General features: G+C 35.9%; 1 protein-coding gene across 1 annotated transcript; it reads left to right on the top strand.

The window, feature by feature from the left end:
• Positions 1-75: 75 nt before the first annotated feature.
• LOC140153413 (ras-related protein Rab-20-like) lies at positions 76-11,189 on the top strand. Its single transcript, XM_072176167.1, has 4 exons — positions 76-253; positions 2,434-2,527; positions 9,012-9,068; positions 9,682-11,189. Exons 1-4 carry the CDS (start codon positions 222-224, stop codon positions 10,153-10,155), a joined length of 657 nt encoding a protein of 218 aa, XP_072032268.1. The 5' UTR covers positions 76-221; the 3' UTR covers positions 10,156-11,189.
• Positions 11,190-16,177: the final 4,988 nt, after the last annotated feature.

Genomic DNA, 16,177 nt, shown 5'->3' with positions numbered 1-16,177 from the left:
CCATCGCTGTAACCGATGTCTAAACTTTATTATTCCGTTATGCTGAACGCTTTTGGTCATCAACATGTTTGTGTTTGGGTAAGCGGAGACGTCTGAGAAGATACTGAAATTACTGACTAATTTTTCGTGATGATTAGTCAGGAAAGTGAACTTTGTTCAGCGCATTTTTACTTATTTTCTCAAACACTGGCTATTTCAGAGATCATCATTATTCTTGTAATATGTCTACTCCAGTCGGACAAAAGAAAAAGGCGTATGTATATCTTTAATTATTCAAGTAAAACTAAAAACACAATCAAAATCATACTTCATTTACATTATTTATACTTTAGTACATAAAACTTGGCTTGCAAGTTGGGTAATAAACAGTCAGTGTCAGTGAAGTGTTGTACATACATATGTATATGTCTGCAGGCATTGCATGTCAGTGATGTATATTGTAATTCAACTACTGCTGTGTCAGTGGTGGTGCGAGGGGGGAATTCTTTCCCCTGCAGTAAAAACCCAAAATTACGAAAATTTCCATTTTTGCAGTAATTTTTAGCTAAAATCCCCCTCCTCCCCGGAAAAAATTCCTTGCGCCGCCACTGCCCACGTCATACGGTTGAAGTAAACTCATTTATATAACTAGGATATTTACACATGCAATGTTCGCCAAAACAAATACTACAAAACTTTCAATGTAAAAATAAAATGTGACCAGCTCCAACAAAACCCGGAACAAGGCATGTTTTTGACTTATGACTCAAGTGGGAGTTTTTGTATTTGACAAAGAACATTTAATTATCTACAAACTTTCTACAATAGGTATTACTTTTAGAATAAACAAAACTTGAAGTGTGAAGAATGCATTTTCATGTTTCGGCTCCTCCATTTTTGGGTGACCTATTTGTGACATGCGACCATGTATGGTATATGTATAAATGTTGGTATAATTTTAAAGCTTATTGCCTAGTGCGTACACTTTTATTTAAAAAATCATGAAATTTCAAAAATGACTTGTTCCTGGTTTTGTCAGAACGGGTCACAAATAAGTTATGCTCATGCAGCTTTACAACTTCAACTTCAGGGCACCCATGGCATTTTGCTGTTGGTGCCCATCCCCACTGCCGTAATGCCCTCAAAATATGTCCTTTTAATACCCAAGGCAGTCACTTGCCGTGCCCTCTAATGAAGTTGCCGTCGGTGCCCCAGCCCTGCCCCTTCATTATAAAATCATCTATCAGACTGTTTGTGTGTGTTTTCTTCACTTTGAGAAATTGCCTTGTTGCCCTTCTCAAATTTTCAACAGTTGCCATGATGCCCTCTTGAAATATTACAAACTGCCGTGCTGCCTTGCCTTTTCAATGAAAGGCAATTATCAACTTGCCCTCAAAAAGTTGCTGTGCCCCTTCAGATCCTTAATTCGAGGGCTGCCTAGTAATTAGTATAATAAATTGGAGACAATTTCAAATTCAAGGCAGCTCCAATTTAAAACTAGTAGACCAAGTTAAATCTAGAGACTTTGTTACGTCTTACTGTAATATAGTTCCAGTAACTGTAACTCTGCATACCGTAGATGTCATTATGATAAAGACTGAAGTCTTGCTGGCAGGACTAACTATAATATAAATAATAATTTCAAGACACTAACTGTGTGTCCCGCAGATTTAAATACTTTTAAATTCTTGAAAACAAGTTAGCATTCAAAAGAAGGTGTGACTCGATATAGATATTACCTGGCATTGCAAATAACACCCAGTACTTAGATGTTCACTTCCAACGTGATCTTCGCTGGAACAAGCAGACAGAGTATGCTACCTCAAAAGCAACCAGGGTGCATAACTTCATGAGAAGAAATTTGTACCACTGTGCTCCATCTGTCAAGGAAAAAATTATTCTTCACATTTGTCGGACTATGCCACAGCTTCTTGGGATCCCTACACCAAGAAGAACATGACATCATTAAAAGAGTTCTGTAGAGGGCTGACAGATTTGTGTCCAACACATATGGGAAAGATACCAACATTGCTGCCATCCAGAAAGAACTGAAGTTGGCTCGCTTCAGGCATAGACCATTTTTTAAATGGTCTATGCTTCAGGAAAGAAAAAGGGAAGTGTTCGGCTTGCATTTTGAAATTTGGCCCCCAGCCACCCTATCCCCAAGATGCCTTTGAAATATAAAGGATTTGAAAACTGGCAGAAGAAGAAATTTGTTTCACCTTGTAGAATCCACAGCATTTTATGAGAATCTGTAGATTCTCCCCCATTTACTTGCATGTAGTTTGTAGGCCCCAAAAAAGTGTGAGAATCTCTGTCGATTCACGCGAGAATGAATTCACAGATTCTTGCTGAATTTCTAAGCCTAACTGGATAAGAATAATATTAGAATACATATATTTTATAGGGTCATTATAATCACCTATTTATAACTTATGTCCTATTCTCTTGCAGTGATGTCAAGGTAGTCATTCTTGGTGATGCAGGAGTAGGGAAAACTACCTTTATTAGAAGATATGTTGAAAGGCAATTCACTGAAAATGTTTCTGTAAGTATTTATAAAACTTTAACAGATCATGTAGAAATTCCAGTTCATTATTTTCTGCACATGTATAGTTGCTTTTGTCCAATTTGTTTAAATCTAACACCAACAGCAAGAAAACAAATGTAAAAACACACTTGAGTAAATTTTCCCCAAAAATGTGCGATTTTGTTAATTATGCATAATTGCATGTCTGTGTTTGTGTGGTTGTAATCAGTGGCGGATCCAGGATTTTTGAAAAGGGGGGGCACAAACTTAGAATAAGCGGCGCGGCAGGGGGGGTGTCTTAGGGGGGATGTGCCTCAGAAGTGAGAAACTTTTACAAAATAAAGACCGAATTGAAGCCATTTGGTGGACCATTTTGTCACTATTATTGTGTAAAATGTTTTTAAATTTGAAAATTTGTGAAATGACGGTCCAATTGACATGATTGAAGCCATTTGTCGACACGTTTTTACTATTATTGTGTAAATTATTGCTTTAACATAACTCTTGTTTTGGGTGTCCAAAGCAGAAGCGAAAAGGTAACTTCCTTATGCATACTCAGGGGGTGTCTGAGTAAGAAACTTTTGCAAAATGAAATGGAGCCATTTGGTGGACCATTTTGGCACTATTATTGTCTAAAATTTTAATTTGAAAAAGCCGAAAATTTGTGAAATGACGGTCCACTATTATTCACTATTATTGTGTAAATTAACTATTCTAAACTGTTGCGATTTGGTAGTTCACAGCATCTTGCGGGTAGTGAGATTTGGCCAAAATTGCATTGATCATTTCATAGCAAGCGTGTAGAAGAATTCAAATATCACAGATATACTTTTGTAGGTCCTGTGGTTCTTGAGTTATGTTGTAAAGAGGGCTGAAACAACAACACTTTTGTAAACTCATCAACAAATCAAACACGTTTTCAAAGTATATAATTTGTAGAATGAACTTTTGCAAAACATCAAAGTGTTATTTTTCAATAATATAGGGGCCTATTGATTTAAATAATGAAAATCGAAGCAAGCAGAAGCAAAAAGGGTAACTTCTTTATGCATATACGCAGGGGGTGTCTGAGGGGGATGTGCCCCCCTCAGAAGTAAGAATGGTGTATTTTGTACCGGGGTACAGTTTCAATTTGAAAAAGCTGAATATTTGTGAAATAACGGCCCAATTGAAATCATTCATCGACACATTTTCACTACTAATGTGTAAATTATTGCTTTAAACATAAAGGGTCTGGTGTCCAAAGCAGAAGTGAAAATGGCAACTTCCAGGGGGTGTCTGAGAAGTTAGAAAATGTGTGAAAATGATGGCCCAATTAAAGCCACTCCTAGACCATTATTCACTATTACAGTGTGGGCCAAAAACAACTTTACCCAATTTAAAAGGTTCATATCTCAAAATTTAAAAGTCTGCTTCAAATTGTGTTCACATGTTCGTAAAGAACATTGTCTTAAGAGTATTTGGTGAAAAAAACTATCCAGAAATGTATTAAAATAAAAATGTGACGCTAGTTTTAAATGAAAGGGTCAAAATTAACTTTGTCCACGCGAAGACCTACTAGCTGTCGCGTCGCAGCATTTGCAATAGCGAGTTTGATAGAGAATGAGAACCACTCGGTATACGCACATATTTTTTCAGCAGTTTTATATAACACAATGAAATAAATCACACATAAACAATTTAAATGTCAAGTTCCGATATTTTGTCATGATATGCAGCTTTCTTGCTGCAAAGATATAAAAACAATTCTCTTCAAATATGCGCAAAGCAATTGTAACCTCAGACCTCATTTTGTCATTTTTTGTCAAACGTTATCTACAAGAAACTTATTGCCCTTATTGCGTTCGTGGTATGTTCGGCAAATTGTTGCGTCGACAACTGACTCTGGGGTAGTGGTATTAGCTGCAAGTTCCCTTTGTACCGCTGCAATATTTGCAGCTGAACGGCCAGTTCTTGGAGGTCCGCTCCGTGCTTTGCATCTATTCATCACACTTCCGAGGTTGTGAAAGTTGTTCGTAAGAAGAGTTATGGTAGGTTTCGGCGGGACTCTTACGTTCGGGAAACGAATCCGAAATTGAAGCTGCACATCCAAAAAGCTTTCTGTTCTTAAGTATACCTCTCCCATAAAGTCCTCTTTTGTGTTGTGAATTGCCTTATCTTGACACCTTGCAAACCTATTTAGAAATAAGCCACGCAGTCACAAAATGCACGAAGACCTATTTAAAATTAAAAAATTGCGCCAGATGAAACCTTTGTAATTGTATAATTATTATGCAAATCGTTGGTCACTGACAGGAGTGAAGATCGAGTACATGACAAGTAAATTGGGATTAAAATCGATTGTATTTCTTTCATGCATGTAAAACAGTCATCACCTTTCAAAGACAAGCCATACATGTTTACTAATTACATGTATGACTAACGCATATGTATGCCTTACTCTTAGTAATCGGACAAATCCCATTAAATTACATGTGGACAAAGTGATTTTTGACCCTCGGACGTAAAACTAGCACTATTTTGTTAATTTAACTCCTTTTGCTTTCATTTCTTCATCACATACTTTTTGAAAGATATACATTTAGAATATGTAACAATATCATGAATAGCTCTTCTACAATTCGAGCAACTACCCTCTGAAATTGGGTAAAGTTGTTTTTGGCCCACACTGTATTACCATGATTACTGTAGGCCTAATTATTAGGTTATATTATTGCTTAAACATGTTAAAACATAAAGTGTACGAATGTCCAAAACAGAAGCGAAAACGGCTACCAGTTTATTTCCCCTCAGAAGTTGGAAATTTTTGTAAAATGAAGGTCCCATTTAAGTCATTTGGTGCATATTTTTACACTATTATCATTGCTTTAACTCAATTTTCAAAATTTTGAATATTACACTTTATTGGACTTAGGCCTACTAAAGCATGCACGGATTGATGTTGAAGTCAGCATTGAGTCGTCTTAATACAGATGTTGGTGACAAAATGTGATGGGCCCTGCATATCGGCGGGCCCGCAGTAATTTCACAGACTTTTGGGCAGAGGACCCGCCTTCAAGCAATGCCTAAAATAATCACAGATAACATGGATAAGAAGGATTGGGCCTACTCAATTACGTGCAAATATATTGTTTTTCTCTTTTTCTCCGTTCCTCTTCTTTTCTTTCTCTCATTTTCGCAGCTTTTCGCCCCTTCTCTTCTCCCCTTTCCTCATTTTTATAGCCGCGAAGGGGCGGGACGGGGGCGCACGGGCCAGTGTGACCTGCCCCGCGACTGGTCCATATGTGGAGGGAGGGTGTCTGAGGGAAGATGCATCCCCTCAGTATTTGGAAAAAATTAAGGCCGAATTAAAAGCCATTTCATGGACCATGAAAGGGGACACGGTGGGGGGGGGTGTGCCCCTGCATGGATCCGCCACGGCATGGGAGGCCGTTTATCATGATCAAATTGCGATTTATATCTTTCATAAATGTAAAGCCAAACAAAGGGGTTTTTTTTCTTCAACAAAATTGTAAAAAAAAAAAAAAAAATTAGGACTCTCGAAAGGGGGGACACGGACCCGGTGTGCCCATGCCTGGATCCGCGCCTGGTTCTAATAGAAGTTCTAGTGTGGGTTCAAGTTTGTTTGTTACAGTTTGTAGCACTCTGATTGAGCTACTATGTCGATACCCACAACCAAATCAAAATTGTGTATCCATATATTAACCAGTTTAAAGCCTTAATGTACGATCTCTTTAAATTTTTAGATTTTTCTTTTTTTCTTCCAAAATGATAATATGCAATCATTATGAAAGTTCCTAATACATTTGGACACGAAAAACATTGGAAATTTGCAAAGAAACAACATCATAAACTTCACCTCTATCACTCGAAATATCTTGCACTTTTTGGATTACGCGGCGAGTGCGGTAGTCTCCTACGCAGCCAGTTTGGTTATGCTCCCTCCACATGTGTGGAGGGAGTGTAACAAAACTGGCTTGGTAGAAGATTAAGATTTGAGATCGTTCCGACATATTATCATAATCTGAAAAATTATGATAATATGTCGGACCAACAGATAATCACCTCGCTTTACTACAAATAGGGCAAATTTGACAGTTTGCTCATGATGTAAGTTGGAACATGTGGAAGTATTACAAATATGGTCATTTTCACGGTAAAGGGTGTAACTTTGGATTCTTAACATTTTAATCTGTAGTGTTCTAATAAAGCCACAGAATTCCATGATTTTTGGCCACATAAGTCATCTAGTTAGCAGCTACCTTGGGTAGCATAATCAGCTTTGGGAGTTACTGCGTTCAGTTTTAGCAGGCTTAAATGTACTTAATATTGCCATTTTGAAAAACTATAAAAACCAGTAACATTTTTGTAAAACCCTGTGTTTTCTTCAGTTAGTTCATGGATAATGTTTCTTATCCTGAAAGTACAGTCATATGTTCAGTAAACACTGCCACATTAGATTTAATTGTGAACAGCCCTGTATTTTTGAGAACCGGACTTGATATTTGTCGCTTCGAGGCTTCATTTTCCGTTAACAATTGTTAACAAACTTTGTGGGTGTAGCTTTGGTTCATAATTCTTGGTTATTTCTTCACTTCTTCTTGATTCATAACAGTTGTTATCTTAACTTGAAATGGGTAACAAAAATTAGTCGATTTGCAAGCTTTTAAAATTTTTATAAAATCTTGACTTCAAAGAGCCGTTTTTCCGTTAACTTTTTTGAAGCCTCCGAAACAAACTGTTCAGCAAGCTTGTGCAAATATAAATAAAAGAGCTCATCCAATCTATTTATCAAAATGTAGCAAAGTAGATCCTCAAGTCACATGTTTTTAAATCATGGAGATATATATATCACCATTTGAAAATGGGACCCAATACAAACTTTCCGTTAACAATTGAAGCCTCCGAAACAAATGAAGCCTCCGAAACAACAATAAGATTAATTATCATCTATGCATATCTAAATTGGTGTGTTTCATACTGATATCTGCATTGTAATTATTACTTGATATGTGCAGAATGTCATAAATTTAAAAAAAATTTGACATTATGGTTAATGTTTGAAAAATATACTGATACCCACAAAAGCATGTTTCGGAGGCTTCACATGCAAAAAACACCATACTTAACAAATGGGTGAAAAAATTAACATGTGATAAATCTACAATATCTGCCGCATAGAATCATTGATTCAATACACACAAGAAAATAACAGCTTAGATGATCCCAACACTGTTGTTTTCAAAAAAACTACTTCTGCAATGTTTAACAATTGTTAACATGAAGCCTCCGAAGCAAAAAAAAATGACTTGCTGTGATAATTTAATTTTTGTCACAACTGAAATTCAATACTTAGAAGCAAAGCATGAAAATTGGTAATTGTGATATTTTTTACCTATTTTTTTATGTCATTTGTAGTAGTTAGCCAAATATTTTACTTTTATGATCACCTGTGTTGTTAACTGAAGCCTCCGAAACACAAATCGCTTGAATTGCCAATTCTAAAAAATAACTCCAATTTCTGTGAAACTTGGCTGGGAGGTTCCTTTCATCAAGTAGTATTTGTACATGAAGTTAGACATTCAAATTTATTTTAGGAACCTAATTAAAACTTAAAAAATATGTTTAAGGTTTGGAAATTTCCATTGTAAATGACACTTGATGTTAAAAATTTTCAAAACTGCAATTACAAACATAGCAAAACATGGTATAAAATTCAACTTATATCTGTTGACTTACTTTGGAATGGAATTTCACATGTATTCCAGCTTTCATGTCATAATTTTCTGAGGTTATGTAAAATACATTTTTTCTTAGATTTTAACCAAAATGTTATGCAAATGTCAATTTTTTATTAGAAATCAAAAGGTTTAAGCCTTGAAACATTATTTTACTGGAATTTAAGTTGCTTCTATGCATGATTTCAGTAAACAGAAACATATTTAAGTGGTTTGAAATTTTGACCCTAAAAATCAAAAGTTACAACCTTTACTGTGAAAATGACCATATGCCAAAAAATTGGGTTTGAAAAAAATAAAGGTATATTCTGAAAAAAGATCGTACATTAAGGCTTTAAATCTATACCCCACTTATTTTTAGGGTTTTATAAATACCATATTTACTGTATTAAACCTCCCTCTTAATAAATCCCCCCCCCCTTGTAATTTTGCCAATGAAAGAGTGGCTGAAATATTGCCATGCCGTATCAAGTTAAAGTAAGCTTTTAACTGATTTGCTATCTTTGCTGGATGTCCGAATTGCCACAATTGCATGGACAAAACCTATTGTAAACTTCAAGTTCCATCCAGTTCATTGCCAAATTGTATTGTAGACAATAGACCAATTTAATAAAAAGAACCTTTTTTGCTTGACTAAAATGTATGAACTCTAAAATTAATTTCAGACAGACAATGATCAGTATTTTACCATTTTGCAATACAATCTTGTATCACAAAACCTGCCACCAGCCATTTGTTGATTATTTTTCTTTTATAATCTATAGACTGTTGGAGCAGCATTCATCATGAAGCAGTGGGCTAACCGTCACATTGCCATATGGGTAAGATATCTTGTGTTTGTGTTATTGATTACAAATACTGAACATTAAAATAAATTAGTTTGGTCAGCCAAGAACAATTTTCGGAATAACCAAATAAGACTTTTTGGCACTAATCTGACAACACTCACTTGGGTGCAGACAACACTGAAGTGCTATATAGTGCTTTAGGGGGCTATCATTTTCTTCGGAAGGGGGGGTCCCAAATTCACAAAAGTTGGCATCAATAAAATTATGACCCCCCATTTCGGCAACAAAAATTTTATGACTCCCCATCACCGATACACCTTACCCTCAAACTGGCTAAAATTGTATTGAAATCAGTCTTTTTTGGTCATCAAAAATTTTACCCCCCCCCTCTTTTTCTTTCCAAACATTTATGACCCCCTCAGTATCTTTGAGACCCGCCCCCTTCCGAAGAAAATGATAGCTCCCTTAGGTGAAAGTAGCATCACTTAGTATGTTGTGGTAAAATACTGTTTACTGGTAATTTGAAATCATGAAGTTTGTCTGTTTATAAAAATAAATTAACCATTTCCTCTTAATTTTGAATAGTTTGCAAATTCACAAGCTAGTTAATAGCACATCAATATGATCTGGTTGTTTTTTTCCTTAGGACACAGCTGGTGAGGAGAGGTTCTCAGGGCTAAGTTCTTTCTACTGTAGAGATGCATCAGCAGCTATCATAGCATATGATATAACAGATAGAAGGACATTTGAGTTGCTACAGGAGCGGTATCTGCCACTGCTAGAAGCCGCTAAAGAGGACTGCCTTCTCTGTGTTACTGCAATGAAACAAGATCTATTAACCGATTCAAATCGTGCTGTACCTCAAGAAGAAGCTGAGAGATTTGCTTTACAAATGAATGCAAATAGATACAGAGACACACGCAATGCACCCCGTCGTAAACCTTATTTTGAAACCAGCGCACTCTCAGGACAAAATGTAGATGAGGTTTTTGAATTCATATTTACAACTCTGTTTGGTAGGCAGGGTAATAGTGGGAATCCTGCGCCAAGGAAAGGTGTGATCAATGTTGATGGAAGTGGAGGAAGTGGAGGAAGACAGAGTACAGGAGGATGCTGTTGATCACTTGAATTACACAACTCACAGATTGTAATATTTCAATACCAGAAGTCAGTGTCTTCAAAATATATTCACATCATAATGGTATCATTTTTGATCAGATTATTGGCCTTCACAAGTGATTTATATTTCGGTAATGGATCTTTTAATATATGTGCTTTACACAATCCAAGATTGTCTTGATGTACACTAATATTCCATGTAGTTTATGACCAATGCCAGAGACCAGACCAGGCAAGGAGTATTCCAGAAACACCTTGTGTAAAAATGAAGTTGGTGATTTTAAGATTTCTAACATAATTATTCTCCCAGAGTAATGTTCACCTCATTCGACACATACAGATTTGTAAGTTCTGAATGAAAAAAAAAAGAATATCACTATTCCTAATCTTCAAAAGAGGAATGCAATCAGGGTTATAGCTAGCCTAAGTTGAGTGCAGGCTAATTTTACTATCCAATTAGAGGGCTGGCTCGGGGCACAATCTTTTTAGCGAACGCAAGGGATCAGGGAATAGGCTAGGGGGTATACCCCAAATTTTTTGTTTTTGTTTTTTTACTCTTTTTATGATGAATAAAACATTTGTGGGGAAAAAATTATTAAATTTTTTTTTAGTGCCGGTTACCTCCGACTGGCGTGGCTTTAACCCTGAATGCAATGCAGTTTTAAATACATGTATGTATTTGGATTGAAATCACAAATTTCTGTGAACATTACAAGGTGCATTTTAACAACTCTGATTTGTAAATAAAATGCAATATAAGTATACAGACACATAATATAAGTATGAATTCCAATGCTGGTTATTTTGTAAGTAAGGCAACACATTCCAAATATTATGTGTTTTGATCTGCCCAAAATTTGTTTTAATACATGACCAATACCCTACTTTAAATGTACAACTGGCATCAAGAGTACCCAGCAGGGTTGACACAATGATATGTGCATGGTATAAATCTCTATGTGCAATGTATGTATTGTAAAATGGTAGTCATGACTTTTATGATGTGATTTCTGTCACACACTGAAACCAGGGTTGTACATGTACCTTGTACACAGTATTTCCAGGATCTGTGACCAAAGCCATTGTGACTGGTAATCCTTTATAACTTTTAGACCAGCATGGCAAGATGATTGATGAAGAGTTCATAAATACCATCTTCAAACTTTTTGAGTTACAGCCATAATGCTAGCCTAAAATTGACACCCCGCTTGAAAAATTGCAAGGTAGATTGACAAAACTGTGATAAAAAGTAGCACATATTTCCATATTCTGGCTCAACATTAGTTGATTTTAAATCAATCAGGTGAGTACTTTTGAAATTTTGCCAGTATGACAGCAAAGGTGTGTACAGTCAATAAAGTCTAACTTAGGCCTGCGTAAATTCACAAAAGGGTGCGTCAGTAACGCAACATGCAAAGTGCAGTTTGTATAGGTGCTGCACCCAACAGTGTGTACCGCATTCTATATCAATCCACAAATTTATGAGTCCTGCCTATTACGAGCTGATCAGAGTAGTGTCTTGCCCCATCACTGACACACATACTGTCATTTTGAGATTGGTAGTAATGTCACTATGTGGTTTAGGTTACGTAGCCTTGAAACATGTGCTGCTCTTGGAATCACAGCATAATACACTAGCGTGTAAAGGTGGCACATCGTAATGCTCTCTCTCATATACAGAGACGCATGATGTCACTGTACATTCCAAAGTGACAAGCAGTATTTTACAACATTTCAAGAGGTTTTTACAACATTTCAAATTTTGATCTCAAAATCTCAATTTTGTAACATGCCATATGGAAATTCAATTGTTTGAATGAAATTGTGTTTGAATTTGAATGTAATCTTGACAGACATGCCTATATATTTTGTGTAGAAATCATGCAACTGATTAATTACTTTTATACATGTACTATGTACTTGAGATATATTTCCATCATATCAAATTCCTGGTTTGAGTTACATTTTGTGTTTTTGTTTTTGATGAAATACTTCTCAGGAAAGAAAGTTTTTGTAACCAGTCACTAGTGCAAAAGCCCATTGTCTACTGCCTGTACTACTCAATGTAAGTACGCTCTGTTATTAAAAAAACCCAGCTCCCTTTCTGCTTTTTGCCTAAGTGAAAAGAAAGGAAGAAAAGATGAAGAGAAAAGACCTGTGTTTTCTCCACCCCTGGTTTTGAACCACGGACCCCCTCGGGTGCCAACCAGCAGACCGGAAAGAGCAAGCCAGGCTGGTGACTGTCGCCCTGCCTTAAGTTGTAGTGCAATAATTATACTTGCATATAATTTAAGTTGATTTGGTTGTGAGTGCTTATTACATGTACCTTTCCTGACCTGTCAAAAACTTGTAACCACCCATTGATCTTTACATGTTTATCTTCATCGCCATCCTAGATCCAAAGATTGAGGTTATGTTGTCTTCCCACAGACTCTAGGGCAACTGGCAATGTATTGCATAAGAACAGAAAATGTCCCATGTTTCTAATTTGCAATGTTGAACCCAGTCCTATATTTAGGAATACCAAACTTAGTCTTCAAGCTGTACAAAATAGGTATATTACCCCCTTTACCCTAGCATTATAAATAGGTTGCTTCAAACTTGTTAAATTGGTTATAGTTCATCATTTAATAGTATCACTTACTTAGTGTATTCAACCTAGTACCCCTTCCATACTTGGCACCTCACATAGACTTCCTTAACTTATTTAAGCATCCCTGTTTATTTCACTTGCATGAAATTGGGTCCAAAATCTGAATCGCCACCATTGTGAAAAAACATGTAGGCCTGAACATGCAATAGCTAGCGAAATCAAGAGTAGTGCTATAATACTATTTAATCGATTTTATATTTGTAGTATCATCTTGAAAATGACTTGTGTTGAGAACAATCATTTTGATACAGCCTATATATTCAACAAATAATAATTATATTCTAAATTGTATGGAAATTGGCCAGTTTGAATTAAAAAACAGTAATAAGCAACCCCTTACAATGAAGAAATATGTTTTCTGATTAGGTTGAATATCTAGCTAATTGGCTATGAGATTGTACTATGTAATCATTTTGATAAAAACAGAGATGCAAGACTATTTTCTGTCAGCTTTTAAATAATGTACATAAAAACAGATAAATATATTTGATAAATTAAGATTTTATTGTCATTGTATAGGCAAAAGCCTTGTCCTATTATGTGAAAATGTTCTTACTCAAACTGTCTGAAGAAAGGACAAAAAAAGTTAACTTTTGGAAACATATTAAAGAAATGTTTTGCACATTACCACTTTCACAACAAAAACACAAAGCAAACATTTAATTAACTATATATCTGTATAGACAATTTTTTTTATCTTAATGTTATCTTGGTCTGCTCACATGCACAGTATAGGGCTACATGCTAATGGGTAAATGGTCCCTTCATTTTGATTCTCTTTCCATGATTTTCAACAGGATTATAGGTACAATATAGTTCCTACCTCCATGATTTTGTATACCCTTAGTGTGATTTCTACAAGTTATATTATGGTATGTTTTCTTTCTGGCTTTTAGTACCGGTATGACAATTGATAGCCAACCCCAGTAGGCTTTGTTTTACTGATAGTAACATGGAAACTGAATCAAAACCCATGGCACCCTTGACTATTATACATTGCAAACTATGTGTATTAGAATGTTGGCCATGTTTAAAGACATTTGAATGCTACAATATAGCTATATGGTATATAACTAGCTCAACATGTGGTTTATCCTTTCTGTAAAAGTGCACAGAATTAGCCTGGCACAGAAATCTTCTATTGAAGTAGTATACAGCCTTTGTTCTGTAAGCTGCTTAATTGGAGTCGTTACACTAGTCCGACTCATGAATATCTTAACACCAATTTGAGCAACATGTACGAAAAGTCAACCTGACATTTTCTTGTAACAGAATGTTTAATCAAAAATTTAAGATATAATTATCATGTATATAATTAAAACATTAAAATGTGTTTAGTTATACCGTGTTATAGCCTATATATATTGTACAGGTTATGTGTAAAATGTATTTAATTAAAAACATCTAAAATGGTATAAATAATGTGCAAAAACATGATAAACACCAATATAATAATGTAAATGATAAAGTAATAATTGAATTATGTTGCCAAACTACTCAAATCTTTCAAACTTGTACCACAAACTCAAAATTGTAATATAAAAATACATGGAATAAAATATATATCTCGGTTAACATCGAAACATTTTAATTTATTAAAAATACAAATAAAACAGTATAACAAGAACATGACTTGTGCTTTATATGTGTATGTTTGCAATATGTCCTAGTATGTGTACATGATGCCTCCCAAAATTAATAGGTAGATTGCATGGCTTATTATCTCCATTATTAGGTCAGTGAATCACAGTATATTTAAATGAGTTTGTGTCCAATCTCATGGTCAAGTGTGGACTAGCCCTACTAGTATAAGGCCTTTTGACTGTGGTGATGCAAAACCATGCTATATCATAAAACCTGGCTATATCCAGAGAACTGTAAACCATGTGACTGCTATTCCGGAGCAGTTAGTGGGTTTTAGCGGTTCTCAGATATAGTGTGTTTAAAAGGCCCTATAGTAGGGCTAGTGTGGACTTGGTGAAGTACACAGCATCTTTATCTATTAAAGACCTATGAAAAAAGAATCCTAATTCAATGAAATGTCTTGTCTGAAACTAGCCACTGGGTCCAATGTTGTATTACTCATTTCAGTAACTCATTCATCAAATTGGGCTCCCTCCCAAAAGTCAAGACTGGAGATCTCCAACCAGTTCAGGTGATAGATCCCCTCCAAGGGATAGGGTAGGGTCAGTCAGTCAGATTTTTTTTTGTGGTGGTCATAGCCAAGATATTTCTCTACCGTATCACTTCTTCAGGATATCAACAATGTCGGAAAAAAAACTTTCTGAAATTTCCAAAATTAGGGTCGGGGTATTCTTTTGTCCAGTAAAAACTTTTTTCACCTTTTCCAGATTGGGGATGGTCGGATGAAGACATGGCCTAACCTGTCCTCTGTGGTAAAGTTTTCATCATTTTCATTAGTTACATTTTAGATTTAGCAAGGGGGTTCACTTAATTCAGCTTGTTTTACTTGGCATAATCAGTACATTGTAGATGTCTGAATGATATGACATAGGTCTGTTATACTACACATTGCCCAGTGTTCCTTGTTTTGATTCTGAAGACAGGTTTCCCTGGCACTCTGGCCAGCTCATGGCAGCCCCCTCCCTTGCTTGACATGACAACCGTGCCCCCACTGTATGCCAAAGTTGCTTTCTCCCTTCTCAGCCTGACAAAAAATCATCACCCCAAGATAATTATTTCACAGCCCATTTCGATGCCATAGGGTAGACTATGCCATAGTTGATTATTGATAAATCAAAAATATGTTATGGATTATGATCAGTGTTCGAAATATGCCTCAAAAAGTTACAGGCCAGCCGGGCTTGACCTTAAAAAGTTACCGGCCAGCCGGGCCGGCAACTAGATGCCAGTCAGAAAAGTTACCGGCCAGACCAAAAGTTACAGGCCAATGGCCAGCTGACCGGCCCTATTTTTTAACGCTGATTATGATGAACACATTCAGTTGAAATTTTCAGATGTTAATCACTATGTGGAAAATCTATCAATAAATTGTGCACAGATTAAATTCAAATCGGTGAGTTAAGTTGAATTATATGACACCACAGGCCTCTTGAGTGTTACAACTTACTTGCGCTCATGGTAAAAATTGCATTAATACTAGGCTTTAGTTAATTTAAGATGATCCGAAATAAATCAAACAATGATTTACATAAAAAATAATCAGTCTTTTATTATCATGTCTCCTCCTTATCCTCTCGATCTTCTCTCTCCGAATACCTTTCTTATTCTTATGATATTCCTCGCCGTGCAGCTCTCTTCCTCCAAATAAACGCAAACGCTCACCGCGCAAATGCTCCCTGCACAACGCGCCATACTGCAGAAAGCCTATAATATCATGACAAGCGGC

This window comes from Amphiura filiformis, chromosome 5, assembly GCF_039555335.1.
Source record: "Amphiura filiformis chromosome 5, Afil_fr2py, whole genome shotgun sequence".
Lineage (NCBI taxonomy): Eukaryota > Metazoa > Echinodermata > Ophiuroidea > Amphilepidida > Amphiuridae > Amphiura > Amphiura filiformis.
Note: the sequence above shows the minus strand (reverse complement) of the source record. Positions and strands in the feature narration are given on the sequence as shown.